At 48.3% G+C, this 13,858-nt stretch overlaps 1 protein-coding gene across 1 annotated transcript; it reads left to right on the forward strand.

Annotated features, from left to right (window-relative positions):
• The first annotated feature begins 2,936 nt into the window (after window positions 1-2,936).
• LOC144766878 (hemoglobin subunit beta-2-like) lies at window positions 2,937-13,634 on the forward strand. The gene is made up of 3 exons (XM_078650588.1): window positions 2,937-3,092; window positions 3,458-3,680; window positions 13,340-13,634. Exons 1-3 carry the CDS (start codon window positions 3,001-3,003, stop codon window positions 13,466-13,468), a joined length of 444 nt encoding a protein of 147 aa, XP_078506714.1. The 5' UTR covers window positions 2,937-3,000; the 3' UTR covers window positions 13,469-13,634.
• Window positions 13,635-13,858: the final 224 nt, after the last annotated feature.

The following is a 13,858-nucleotide window of genomic DNA, read 5'->3' on the forward strand; positions in this document are numbered from 1 at the left end:
GACCACCACCGAATTCTGCCAACAAATAAACCCAATGGGTGACTTCACAAAGAGAACTGGAGAAACCTGTAGTTTCCTCACTACATGCCCAACTCTTTAGTTACTTGTAAATACCCAAAGTCAGAACGGAGACGCGTAGTTGACCTCACTACAGCGCCCCGTTTTCGTAGCACTAGAACAATACCTGGGTGTACGGTAACACGTGGTTTCGACCGCCACCGTGTTCCGCCACACCCAAAATAGCCAAGAAAGTTTCAGCAACCTTTAGGAGTCGTGCACAACAGACTCCGTGCCACCCCGCTCACACTAAACAGGACAGTACACAGCTGACCGCTAGAGCGGCCGAAGATAATGGACCGGCAATACCTGCTGACGCGATGATCCTTCAACAGCAGGGACAGCCTGTAGGAGATTCACCACAACGGACCCTTCAAAGAGGGAACCTACAGCAGACTCAAGGCGGGCGTGAGAGCTCCCACGCCGGACGCAAACAAACACCAGAATAACGCGCACCCGGATGCGCGTCTGCATTGAAGATGTACTTCCTGCGGGACCCCGCCTGCTCATGGGAAATGTAGTTCCTGAGCTTGGCAGGCGCGATCGCGCTGCGGATTCTGACATGGAGAGCTGCATGGTTATACCCCTCCAGCATTCACCACCTGAGTGCTGCAAGGCTATACCCCTCCCAGCATTCACAACCTGAGTGCTGCGTGGTTATACCCCTCCAGCATTCACAACCTGAGAGCTGCAAGGCTATACCCCTCCAGCATTCACCACCTGAGAGCTGCGTGGCTATACCTGGTAACATTCACCACCTGAGAGTTGCATGGCTATACCCCTCCAGTATTCACCACCTGAGAGCTGCATGGCTATACCCCTCCAGCATTCACAGCCTGAGAGCTGCATGGTTATACCCCTCCAACATTCACCACCTGAGAGCTGCATGGCAATACCCCTCCAGCATTCACAATCTGAGAGCTGCGTGGTTATACCCCTCCATCATTCACAATCTGAGAGCTGCATGGTTATACCCCTCCCACATTCACCACCTGAGAGCTGCATGGTTATACCCCTCCAGCATTCACCACCTGAGAGCTGCATGGCTATACCTGGTAACATTCACCACCTGAGAGCTGCATAGATAGTTATGGCCCCTCCACCATTCACCACCTGGAGAGCTGCATGGTTATACCCCTCCAGCATTCACCACCTGAGAGCTGCAGCACCCCCCACCCCCCTGACCGTAGCATGTTTATACCCCCCTCCCAGCATTCACAACCTGAGTGCTGCGTGGTTATACCCCTCCAGCCTTCACCACCTGAGAGCTGCATGGTTATACCCCCACAGCATTCACCACCAGAGAGCTGCATGGCTATACCCCTCCAGCATTCACCACCTGAGAGCTGCATGGTTATACCCCCCAGTCTTCACCACCAGAGAGCTGTAAGGCTATACCCCTCCAGCATTCACCACCTGAGAGCCTCATGGTTATACCCCCACAGCATTCACCACCTGAGAACTGCATGGTTCACTCCTCCAGCGTTTGCCACCTGAGAGCTGCATGGTTATACCCTGCAGCATTCACCACCTGAGAGCTGCATGGTTATTCTCCCACAATATTCACCTCCTGAGAGCTGCATGGTTCACTCATGCAGCATTCACCACCAGAGAGCTGCATGGTTACACTCCTCCAGCATTCACCACCTGAGAGCTGTAGCACCCCCACCTCCCTGACCGCAGCACATGTATACCCCCTCCCAGCATTCACAACCTGAGAGCTACGTGCTTATACCCCTCCAGCATTCACCACCTGGGAGCTGCATGGTTATACCTCTCCAGCATTCACCACCTGAGAGGTGCATGGTTATACCCCACAGCATTCACCACCTGAGAGCTGCATGTCTATACCCCTCCAGCATTGAGAGCTGCATGGTTATACCCCTCCAGCATTCGCCACCTGAAAGCTGCATGGCTATACCTGGTAACATTCACCACCTGAGAGCTGCATAGATAGTTATGGCCCCTCCACCATTCACCACCTGGAGAGCTGCAAGGCTATACCCCCACAGCATTCACCACCTGAGAGCTGCAGCACACCCCCACCCCCCTGACCGTAGCATGTTTATACCCCCCTCCCAGCATTCACAACCTGAGTGCTGCATGGTTATACCCCTCCAGCATTCACCACCTGAGAGCTGCATGGTTATACCCCACCACCATTCACTCCACCAGAGCTGCAGCACACCTCTTCCCCCCTGACTGCAGCATGTTTATATGCCCCCTACCAGCATTCACAACCTGAGAGCTGTGGGGTATAGCCATGCTGAGAGCCTGAGAGCTCCATGGTTATAGCCGTTCCACCATTCACCACCTGAGAGCTGCATGGTTATACCTTCACCAAGTGTGTTACACCTCTGGTTACACTGAGAAAACTAAGCTATAGTATGATTGGTCTGGTAAATGGTAAATTATGTCACCTTGAGCCTTTTATACACTGGTAATCTATAATGCCTGAGAAACTTTCCATACAGCATCACAATATGTGGATCTATGTGCTGTTCGTCTTTTTTGAAAGGAGCACAGCTGAACCAATTAGGGTGACGCACTTAAAACAATGATTTGTAAAAGGAAGGCCTTGGACTGGTACATGGTGTCTCGTGACATCGACTTATCTGGAGTCCATATTCTTATTGTACGAGCTAAATTGATTTTATTACCCGCAGACTTGTCTCCTTAAAAGGTTGTATATTGGACACCCGGCGTGCGGACGTGATAAAAACATATTTTTTTTTCAAGACGACGTCAGAAGGGCAGAGCGATGGGGGTTAGAGAGGCCCCCTGAGGAGATAAGAGGGTCCAGCGTGACTCAGCAAAACGGTCCACCCTGGGTGTGTCTTGGCCGCCGGCCATATAAATCTCTGGGGTCTCAGAAGTCTTCAGCAGCAGCAGCTTCCAGCAGCAGACTCTGACTCAACAAACCTCCCAGCACCGCCAGCAAAGATGGTCCAGTGGACAGCAGAAGAGCAGGCCGCCATCAGCTCAGTGTGGGCACAGGTGGACCCCGCAGCTGATGGGCAGGAAACCCTGGGCAGGTATTTACAGCCAATTGTAATCTCCCTTCTCCCACCATCTCCACTCCTTCATCTTCCTTTACACCTACACCTCTATAACCTGATACTCCCCCTGTCCTCTCAGCCTTGGGATACCTAAGATGGCCTCTTCAGCAGATTTTCCTAACATGTTTTCAACCCATAGCTTACTAGCCGACTACATTTTCTAATAAACTATCCAAGGTGATTTCCCAGGGTCATGGAGATGTCTGTCGAGTCAAACAGGCTCACAAAAAGTGCCGGTTTGGGGACCTAAATGTATTTGGTATTTTCAGCAGAAGTTGATTGTGTATGCATATTAGCATTATTAACAGCCTGTTGCCTCGCTCCTTTCTCCGCCCTCTTAGGGTGCTGGTCGTCTTCCCCTGGACCCAGAGGTACTTCAGCAGCTTCGGGGATCTCTCCTCCGCATCAGCCATCGCTGGCAATGCCAAGGTTGCCGCCCACGGCAAGAAGGTCCTGTCCGCCCTCGGAGGAGCTGTCTGCCACCTCGGTGACATCAAGGGCACGTTGGCCAAACTGAGCGAGCTGCACGCGGACACCCTGCACGTGGACCCACAGAACTTCCAGGTGAGGAGAAAACGGTTGAGGGGGAAACACCATCCTGAGGACTGGCACACCTGAGGAAGAGAAACCTCACGTCTGTCAGAGAGAGTGTGCGTGCGTGTGTGCATGAGTCAGTGTGCGCGCGGGTGCGTTTTTGAGTATGTTGATATACACACATCAGGCGGCTATATCTTAAAATAGAAAAAAACAATACAGTGCAACTCTTTATATGAGTGCCGAGCCTAGCAGGCACACCCAAGACCTGGCCTAAAACCAAAGGGATTTAAGTCCCAATACATTACTAATGGGCTTTCAGTGTGCACACAGGCCAGGGCAATGGCGGTTTCGTCATCTCTCCAGCATTCTAGATGGATGTCTAGGTCCAATGAAACTAAGGGGAAAAACTGCTGAGTAACACATGCTAGCCTGAGGATTGAGCCGACGAAAGCAGAGAGCAACAAGCATTTACAATGCAATGGTTTTGCCTTTGTTAAAGTTAGAGCTATTGGCATTGCTCTTGACATTATTTTTATTTATGTTTTTTTCTAACATAAATAAATGGCATTGTCATTTACAATGCCAATAGCTTAATCTCTCGCAAATGCCACACACAAACACCCACAGAGAGCCCCCCCACACACCCACACAGAGCCCCCCCACACACTGCAAGCCCACCCCACACACTGCGAGCCCCACACACTGCGAGCCCCCCCCCCACACACTGCGAGCGCCCCCCCCACAAACTGGGGATCAACATGAAAATAGGGCAATGACTGAGTTAGACCAAGAAGCAGGGGGTCCGTGTATTCTGCACTCCTCAATACGTTGAATAATAGTGGGGCTCACCAATCTATTGTCTTTGAATAAGTCAATAGGGACCCCATTTAGGCCCAGCACTTTGATACCTCCCTTCAGGGTAATTTTGGGGAATCACTACTATTTATGCTTCCTGGCATACACCCACACATAGCCCCCCTCACAGAGCCCCCCCACACAGAGCCCCCCACACACACCCACACAGAGCCCCCCCCACACACTGCGAGCCCCCCCACACACTGCGAGCCCCCCCACACACTGCGAGACCCCCCCACACACTGCGAGACCCCCCACACACACTGGAAATCAACATGAAAATAGGGCAATGACTGAGTTAGACCAAGAAGCAGGGGGTCAGTGTATTCTGCACTCCTCAATACGTTGAATAATAGTGGGGCTCACCAATCTATTGTCTTTAAATAAGTCAATAGGGACCCCATTTAGGCCCAGCACTTTAATACCTCCCTTTAGGGTAATTTTGGGGAATCACTACTATTTATGCTTCCTGGCATATCTATTAAAGTGGCGATGTTGTATTGCTTATAAAAAAGTGCCACACATTGATGCCGTGGGGTCATTGGGTCCATACACCTATCGGTCTCTTCAATCGGTGAATTTACAATTTTCCCAAAAAATTGACAGTATTTTATTTTATTGAAGGGAACGGGTGTGTTTGCTTAAAGGGCTTTCGTGACATCAAAGCTAGGATTAGAATTGATACCAAGAGCTAGACATTACCAGCCTGTATCAGCTTTACACAAAACAGAAGTTAACTTTTTTACAATGGGCTTTATTTGAAAAGTGCCCCGCCCATAGACCGCCCTTTTCCCCCGTAGTCAGAGCAGTTGTGCCTGCTTTCCTGCGACTGTTGTCGTTCTTCAGAGCAGTCGAATGGAAGCTCCATAAATCGTACTTTTAATACGCTGTACAATAAGTCTCAAAACGTGAATTCTGGATCAGGCCATCTAAACGTATAAAGCGTGAAAGTACACGTCTCCCACCGGAAACCGGATGCTTCCCTTGAATGGGGAGCGAGTTCCAGATGCGCAAAGAAGGTGCCATGACTGTCATCTGTCCTACAATAAAGTACACTATGACCCCACTAGCCACACCTAGCCAGCGTCATGGAAACCAAGGTTCATTCATAAAACTCCGCTCACAGGAATTTCCTCCCCTTGCCTGACCCCAGGCTGCTGTCAAGTCAGCTTTGTTCAAGGTGACAAAAAGAGAAAGAAATGGAATGTGAATTATGTAGCAATCTTGCACATAGTGCGTTAAAGTGAAAGTAAAAGCTCCCATTTTTTGTAACACAATAAAATGTAAATACCTCTAAATGCCAACTATACATTCAGCAGTTAGTAAAGCAAAAATGAAGCACCTTTTTTGTAATTGTGAAGTGTGATGACAGCACAGGTTTTCAAACTATCAAAACAAAATCAAGACACTTGGTGATGCCAAAATGATAACTATGCACGGTAACCAGATTTCTGCACATTATCACTTGAGTGCTATTTAGTTTACTCAATAAAGCTGAGCATCTGCACACATTTAGTTCCATTTTAATGGGAAATATGTTGTACGTGCGCAAGCTAGGCAAAACATAAAAATGGGAGGGGAGTAAAAGAAAGGAGGGTAAGTTTGTACAATAAAAACAGACAACATGTGGACGCGAGTGTTTAACGCGCTTTTCTTTGCAGCCAGGGCAAAGGGAGAGTGCTGCAGTCAGCTCCTGCGCCCCTCTGAAGGTCGGCGCCCTGGGCATGGGCCCAGCTCGCCCACGCTAAAGGCTAGTCCTCCCAGTACTTAGGTGATGGGGGACGTCCTCTCTCTTTTCCTCGTCCTGTAGTGGGAGGGTAGACCCCTCATCCGCCCCAGCCTGAGCTGGGAGGGGTGCCGCTTCCCACCCCCTCGTCCCCGTGTGCGTGCAGCGGTGAGTCACTCAGGTGTCTGCAGTGGCGCCTCAGGTACAGAAGCTCATTGTGCAACCAAATGGCTGCCATGAAACGCACCATAAATCGCCAGCATCAGCCCCTGAAGGCGATTTACATGGATGTGTTCCACTAAATGAAATTGAAATCACTCCGGGACTCTCTTCGCTGTAGTGGGGGGGGGGTTGTCAAACAGAAGGGTCGATGCATGTGTACTGAGGGTGGGGGGGGGAGTGTGAAAGGGTTCCTCTGGCACATTTTGCACGTCTTCATAAGCCGTTACCCACAAGTCTCCACTTCCGTCCTGTACCCGCGCCACCCTGGGCTTCATCAGTCGAATGATATTAGCGTGTCTCAGCGGATTCTTCATTTACACACATTACTTTTTCACTTTATTTCCAACCAGGGCACAATTTAATTAAAATGTTTTTGTTTAAACGACGAACACGATTTGGTGCAAAAACACAGGGTATTTGTGCACAATGAAGAGAATCTTTTTCAAATGGGGTTGGATATGTACGTCTTCACATAAGGAATATTTACCGAATGCACACGTGGGTCTTTTATGCAGCAAAACATTCACCACATAAGGAATATTTACCGAATGCACACGTGGGTCTTTTATGCAGCAAAACATTCACCACATAAGGAATATTTACCGAATGCACACGTGGGTCTTTTATGCAGCAAAACATTCACCAATCCCTTGGTCATGGCATATCGGCCAAGCTGGCTATTGTAAATGGTGTCTTAGATAACCGGAGCAGACCTGGGATAGAGACAGACTCCACCTTGCATGGTACTGGCTTGCCAGAGTCAGTTTGTTCAGGGAGTTTGTGCTCCATTCCTTCAATCTGCACCCAGAGGTTTGCGACATTAAATGGCTGTTCAGATGTCCGCATTCAGGAATCACAAACATCTTCCAGTTACACTTATAAACTTGCGCCACTCGCAGCTTTCCTTGGGTGATCCCGAAAAGTCCACACTTTCTATTTTTGCAAAAATATACACTTACTGTATTCTAACGTGAAGAAAATGATAGCAGGTACAGGTACATTTGGCACATTTCCCCCAAAGTCAGCAGCAGCTGGTGGAGCGGGCATCAGCAGTCCGGTGTGCACTGACGAGAAGACCAGCCAGCACTTCTCCTCCGGGGCTCCATGCGTCCCCGGGCGGGGGCGGGACTTCCGGCCGGCCGCACCAGGATTGGCCAGCCGGCCAACCACTTCCGAAATGACGGCGGCTGCAATGAGGGCGGGTGCCGTCAATGCCGGACCAGATTCGGGGGCGTTCCCGGCTTTCGGCTGACGTCGCGTGACGTCGGCAAAAGCCAAAGAATCTCGGGAACGCCCCCGAATCTGGTCCGGCATTGACGGACAGGCCCCTCGTCCAATGGCTAGGCTCCATTTATGGAGCCAGCCAATGAATGACGAGGGCCGACCCAAACCCACACTACAGTTCTCATCAGGTTTTCGCCTGCGCGAAAAAGATGCGCAGAGCGCATCTTTTCGCCAGGCAAAACCTAAAAAGCCCTGACAGAGACAGTTCGAGAAATAAACAGAGAAGGGAGCACGCCGCAGAGGACTGACTTCAGGGAGCTAGACACCTCACCTTCCTCAGCGTGGCCACTTCACTCTAGTATCGTCAGGACGCCACGTTTCCATTGCGGGCTTTTCTGAGTCACATCATTGTTATCAGTTGTCAGATTATTTGGTTCAACAGAAGCAAATCAGAGCTTCAAACTCAAACAGATATTTATTTTTTGTTATCAAATTAAAGTCAAGAATTGAAACTATGGCGCTCTGGCGAGATGGAGCAATGTAGCATCAAAAACCTGTGAGCATAGGCACCGGGAAGAAAGAGAGAATTCCTCACTGAGTTGGATGAAAAGAGAGAAGGGGAGGGAGACAGAAATCTAGCAGGATACTAAGAGCGAAAGAACACTTTTCTGAAGGCTAACACTCTGGAGAGAAAGGGGGCACACCTCTGAAGACTGTCCTGTGAGGGAACAACCCTCTGGGGAGCTGACCCGAGAAAGACAGAACGGCCCTTGACTGATGGCCGGAGACTGAGCACAGCTGAGACCTCGCATCAAGGGTAGGGTGGGCAGGCATCCTGGATTTGCCAGGAAAGGTTTGGATTTTCACCACCCGTCTTAGCTAATTTCAGCAAATTTAGCACATGTCCTGGTTTTCAGAGAGGGTCAACTGAACACAGGGGGAGGAATGTTTTCATGTTTTCTAGTGGATAATTAGCAACTCCTAACAGAACGTAATTTTATTGCCAGGAGGTGATACCAGGCGTGCAATGCCCATAGGGCTAAAAGAGCTGTAACCCCCCATTCCCCTCTCCCACACCACTGCCCCGTATTGTGTCTCAGCCTGGGTTGCTGTGGGTTCTAGTACCCCCTGGGTCCCCACTCCGCCTATTCCTCACATTTGTATTTTACTGTTAATGCCACAGTGGGAGAATGCATTTAGTGAAAAGGAACCTCACAAGTAGGGATGCCACCTTTCCAAAATAAAAATACCGGCCATTTGTTGTTGAGTCTGAAAAGGCCTTGCCTTGACACTAAATAGGGCTGTAAATTAAATGGTATATATTCATTTATAATATGACTTTTCTGTCTTTGTTTCCTTTAATTATTAGTTATGGATCATTAATGGAGCCCTAGAACACATTTAAAAGTGCTTTCTATTTATATTTGCTGTTTGAAGTATGCAGAGATAAGTGATAAAAAAAATACCAGCTTTAGGTGATTTTGCTTATTTTTGTACTGGTTGGGAAATACCAGTGGTTCCAGTAGAAATCAGATCAGCTGGCACCCCTAATCAGGATACTGAAAGTTCTTTGCAGGATTTGCACATTATTTATTTCTTCCACCCTCCATCCCTGATTGATGCCATAGTTTAACTTATATCTAAAACCCTACACCAGTCGTCAATACAATGCTGAGTTACTCCAGGTGTCTGAGAATACAACCTGCATGCAAACAATTCACTCTTCGTTCTCACCGCTCACCCTGCAATTACAGCGATCACATTGCACACACACTGTTCAGAAAACACGCACGCCATTCCCCTTCTCCTGCCTTTCACTCACATGAACACACTGCTCACCCTGCATGCACATGACACTCCACTCACTTGTCACTTTCACCACTCACCTTACACTCACAGTGATCACACTAAATTCATGCTGTTACCCTGCACTTACACAGTTCCTCCTCCTCTTGCCCTGCGCTCACACGAGCACACCACTCACTCTGCACTCACAGAGACCACACTGCACTCATGTCCCTCGCCATGAACTCATGCCGTTCTCCCTCCACTTACCCTGCAGCCACATGAACACACTGCTCACTCTGCACTCATAGTGATCACACTGCACTCACACCACTCACCACCTATTCTAACAATGTCACGTAGCTCAATGGGATGTATGACATTACAACGCATGCTTTTACCACGCATGCCTTTACAACGCGGTTTTTACAACGCAAACCTTTACAACGCATAGTGCTTTGGGGTGCTGGATAGTGAATAGTTTAATTTACTATTTCAACTCCAGTCCCCGTGGACACTAGGGAAGGTGTTGGATAGTAAATTAATCTTATTCCCTATCCTAGAGCGCCCCCCAGCGCAATGCTTTGTAATGGTTTGCGTTGTAAAAGTTGCGTCGTAAAGGCACTGCGTGGTAAAAGTTGCGTTGTAAAGGATGTTTCCCCGCTCAATGTGCACTCACATAGGCACTCCTGTCACTCACAAAGCTCACCCTTCACTCATATGGGCACATCACTCACCCTGGTCTCACACCACACAAACAAGCATAGCACACACCCTGGAGCCACACCACTTACCCTGCGTTTTCTCCTCTCACCCTGCACTCACAGGGGCACACCGCTCAGCCTGCATTCATACAGGCACTCTCTTCATCCTGCCTGCACACAGGGACAATAATATGCCAGAACTCTTAGGGACACACCATTCACTCAGCACTAACATCTCTCACCATGCACTCACCAGTCCTCATTCTTGCTGTTCACCCTGCACCACATACAGGAACACCACTCACTCTGCATTTACACTGCTCACACCACCCTGCATTCACTTCTCTCACTCTGCATGCACTCCTCTCACCCAACACTCACATGGGTCCTCCTCTCACATTGCATTCATGCAGCACAACCAACAGTCACATTGACACATTATTCACACTACACTTGCACCAACGCTGCACTCACTCACAATTTTCACCATCACTCAGCACTTACATGAGCACACCTCTTACTCTGCACTTTTAAAAATTACACAACTCTCATGAATATACACATATTTCTACAAAAGCACCCACAGAATACCTGCTCTTTACATAGTACTAGATGCCTACCTAATTCCATCTGCAACACCGGGGCAGGTGCAAGAAGGGAGAGTGGACTGAGAATGTAGGATGGCACAAGGAGGTAGACTAGGGCTGACGCTTTGGGGTATGGTGCTGGACTGAGGATTGTGTGCCACCTTCAGCCATTCCTGGATTTCCATTCACCACAGTGTTTCATTACGAAACATGTAGGTTTTCTTTGTTTACATTGTAAGTTGTTCTAAAAAAAACAACATTCAAAGTGTCTCTTGATAAAAATCCATGGTTGCCGAAGAAGTCAAGCATTTAATAAGATCATTTGGATTCTGTGATATTACATGTTAGAACATGAATTCCTTCATTTTCAATATTGTAACCGCTTGATCCACACATAAAACCAAATATAAGCCCGTACAGTTATTTTAAGGTAGTGCAGTTTACTAAAACAATAAAAGCAGATTGACTAATAGAAGTGTGAGAGGCAGTGTGTCTGTGTGTGAGTGTGACAGAGTGCAAATGTATGAAAGAGTGCAAAGGATATGGTTAGAATGTGTGTGTGAGTTTATGCATGTTGTGCTTGCAAGTGTGCTGCTGGTCTGGCATAATGGTGGTTATTCTTGCCTTATGGGCATGGGCACTAAAAGCATAAGGATGGAAGGTTACCTATGGCAAACTGCAGGCCCTGACATGCTTCTATTAAGACACCATCATTGACTGTGGGTATTTGAACTATCTAACTGAAAAAGGTGCTAGCCCAGTCATTCCCATCAGCAGGGACACATAACATGTGCCATTACACCTGGCCGTAGGCCCTGACATACACTTAGGGCCAGATGTCCGACCATCTCATTTAGCGACTCGCAAATTGCGCTGAATTGCGAGTCGCAATTTGCGATTCACAAAATGACATGTACAACAGTGTCTGAGACACAGTTAGCGTTTCCTAATGGAGTAGCAAATTGCATGCATCATGCATGTTAATAAGGCACTCGCAATTTGTGACCCCTTTTAGGAATGGCTGGCCCTCCCAGGTATGGTGGCCTGCTGGGCTCAGCAGACCTCCCTGTCTTGGACTGTTTTTAAATAAAGCAGTTTTACTTTTTTAAATGCAGCCTGTTTTCCTTATAGGAAAATGGGATGCATTTAAAAACAGAAAAATTTAATGTTTTCGTTTAATTTTTTATGGGCTGGTAGTGGTCCCTTGGACCGCTGCCTGCCCCTAAAAAATATTTTCCCCTGCATTCGCACAGGGGAAGGGGTCTCCCGGGGACCCCTTCCCATTTGCGAGTGATTTACCACCCTCTTGAAGAGAGCGGTAAATTGCGAGTGTTTTGCGACCGTAATTGTGGTCGCAAAACATTGTTACATAGGCCTCTGACTCGCTATTAAGAAGGGACGCCCTTGGAACCCCCCTACCTAATAGGGACTCGCAATTCCTATTTAGTGAGTTGCAAAAAAAATTGTGACTCGCTAATAAGGCTTGTACATGGCCCTATTAGATTTTGCGTGTGCAAATGGGTCGCAAACCCGTAGGCGCATGCAAAATAGGGTTGTACGTCTGGCCCCTTCTTAGCATTTGGGGTGGATCCATAGCAAAGTGTTGGAACTGATATTAGCGGTACCCATGACTGTGGCTGAAGTATCCATGGTAAATTCCTGGCACTGTCATATTGAATGTCCTCCTTGGCATATGGGGCTCAAAAATGATGACCTATAGTGGAAGTAATTTCTGACTTAAGACTTTAGAAAAAAATGACATCTATTCGTAGGAAAGGCCAGGCTTCCCTGGTGCACCATGAAAGTACTGGAATATTTCATGAATGCCCTATAAGGGTCTGCAGTTTTTTAGCAAATTTGATCCTAAAAGTTTTACAACGTTCTCAGAGGAGAAGTCTAGTCTCCCTTAAAGCATCTACAAGAAAGCTGTTAACTTGTTTTGCTTGCTTGAATTTGGGAGAAGTATCACACCCCAACACTTCGATGGATCTTTTTACTCATATAATGGCTGTGAGCAGCCACGGTCGGTGCAGGTAAGAGAGGTACGGCGGTGGGGCCGGGTGAGGAGGGGAGATTTCGACTGACAATGAGAAGGAAAAATTAAATAAATAATTTATTTTCCCTAGCCATCGTCCGAATTCATGGAGAAGGAGGTTATAGGGGAGGAGAGCGCCAAAAAAGACTATCGTAACAACCTCATCCAGTGCTCGAGTCAGCCCTGGCTGGGAGTCTTAGCCCCCACCTCCTGAAGTTCGGGTCTAGTTGTGCCCCTGGTGATGTATACTAAAGGTGCATTTAATTCCCCTAAGATCCTCTCTGTGATTTTCAGGGTGGTGAGCGGAGCGCTGTCAATTGCGTCATTCTGTGCCTTTAGGTCGATGCAAAATTTTCGTTTTTTAATTGTTTATAGAATGTCACGGTTTTTGGTTTTCAAAATCTTGTCACCCCTACATCTGGTACAGAGACAAATTTGTGCCACTCAGCAGATGAGCCTTTCTTAACAATATTGTGCATATAAGCGCTGATTCTAGGGTTTTTGGCCTGTGACAACTCATTAACAGCCCCATTTGCTTCCCTCCTCAGCTCCTTGGAAACTGCCTGGTGATCGTCTTGGCCCGCAAGATGGGAGCCGCCTTCACCCCTTCAGTGCACGCCGCCTGGGAGAAGTTCCTGGCAGTGTCCTGCGCTGCTCTGTCCAAGCATTACCACTAGAGGGCACTCTCTACATCCACTTCAGGCAGCTGTCTGCGACTGAAGAACTGCAGAGGCAAACCGCAGATGGCAATCTGTGGTAGCTGACAGAGGAGGCCAACGTTTTCATCAGGAAATCCGAAAATGTGTGAACACCAATAAAGAGACCCGCTGCCTTTCTACTAAACAGTGTCCTCCGTGCTTACTTTCAATCCTAGCAGCCAAGGTGTCAGCATGTTTTTCTGTGTAATTTATCCCTCAACATTCAATCATCTCTCAAATGTATGCCCTTCCTACCTCTTAACCAGGGCCAGTTCTAGGCTGTGCGGGGCCCCATGCTGGTTAGATGAGTGCAAGGCCCTGGGCAGCTGCCCACACTGCCCATGCCTATCGCCGACCCTGCTCTTAACA

The sequence above is a fragment of the Lissotriton helveticus genome, chromosome 7 (genome assembly GCF_964261635.1).
Source record: "Lissotriton helveticus chromosome 7, aLisHel1.1, whole genome shotgun sequence".
Taxonomy (NCBI): Eukaryota; Metazoa; Chordata; class Amphibia; order Caudata; family Salamandridae; genus Lissotriton; species Lissotriton helveticus.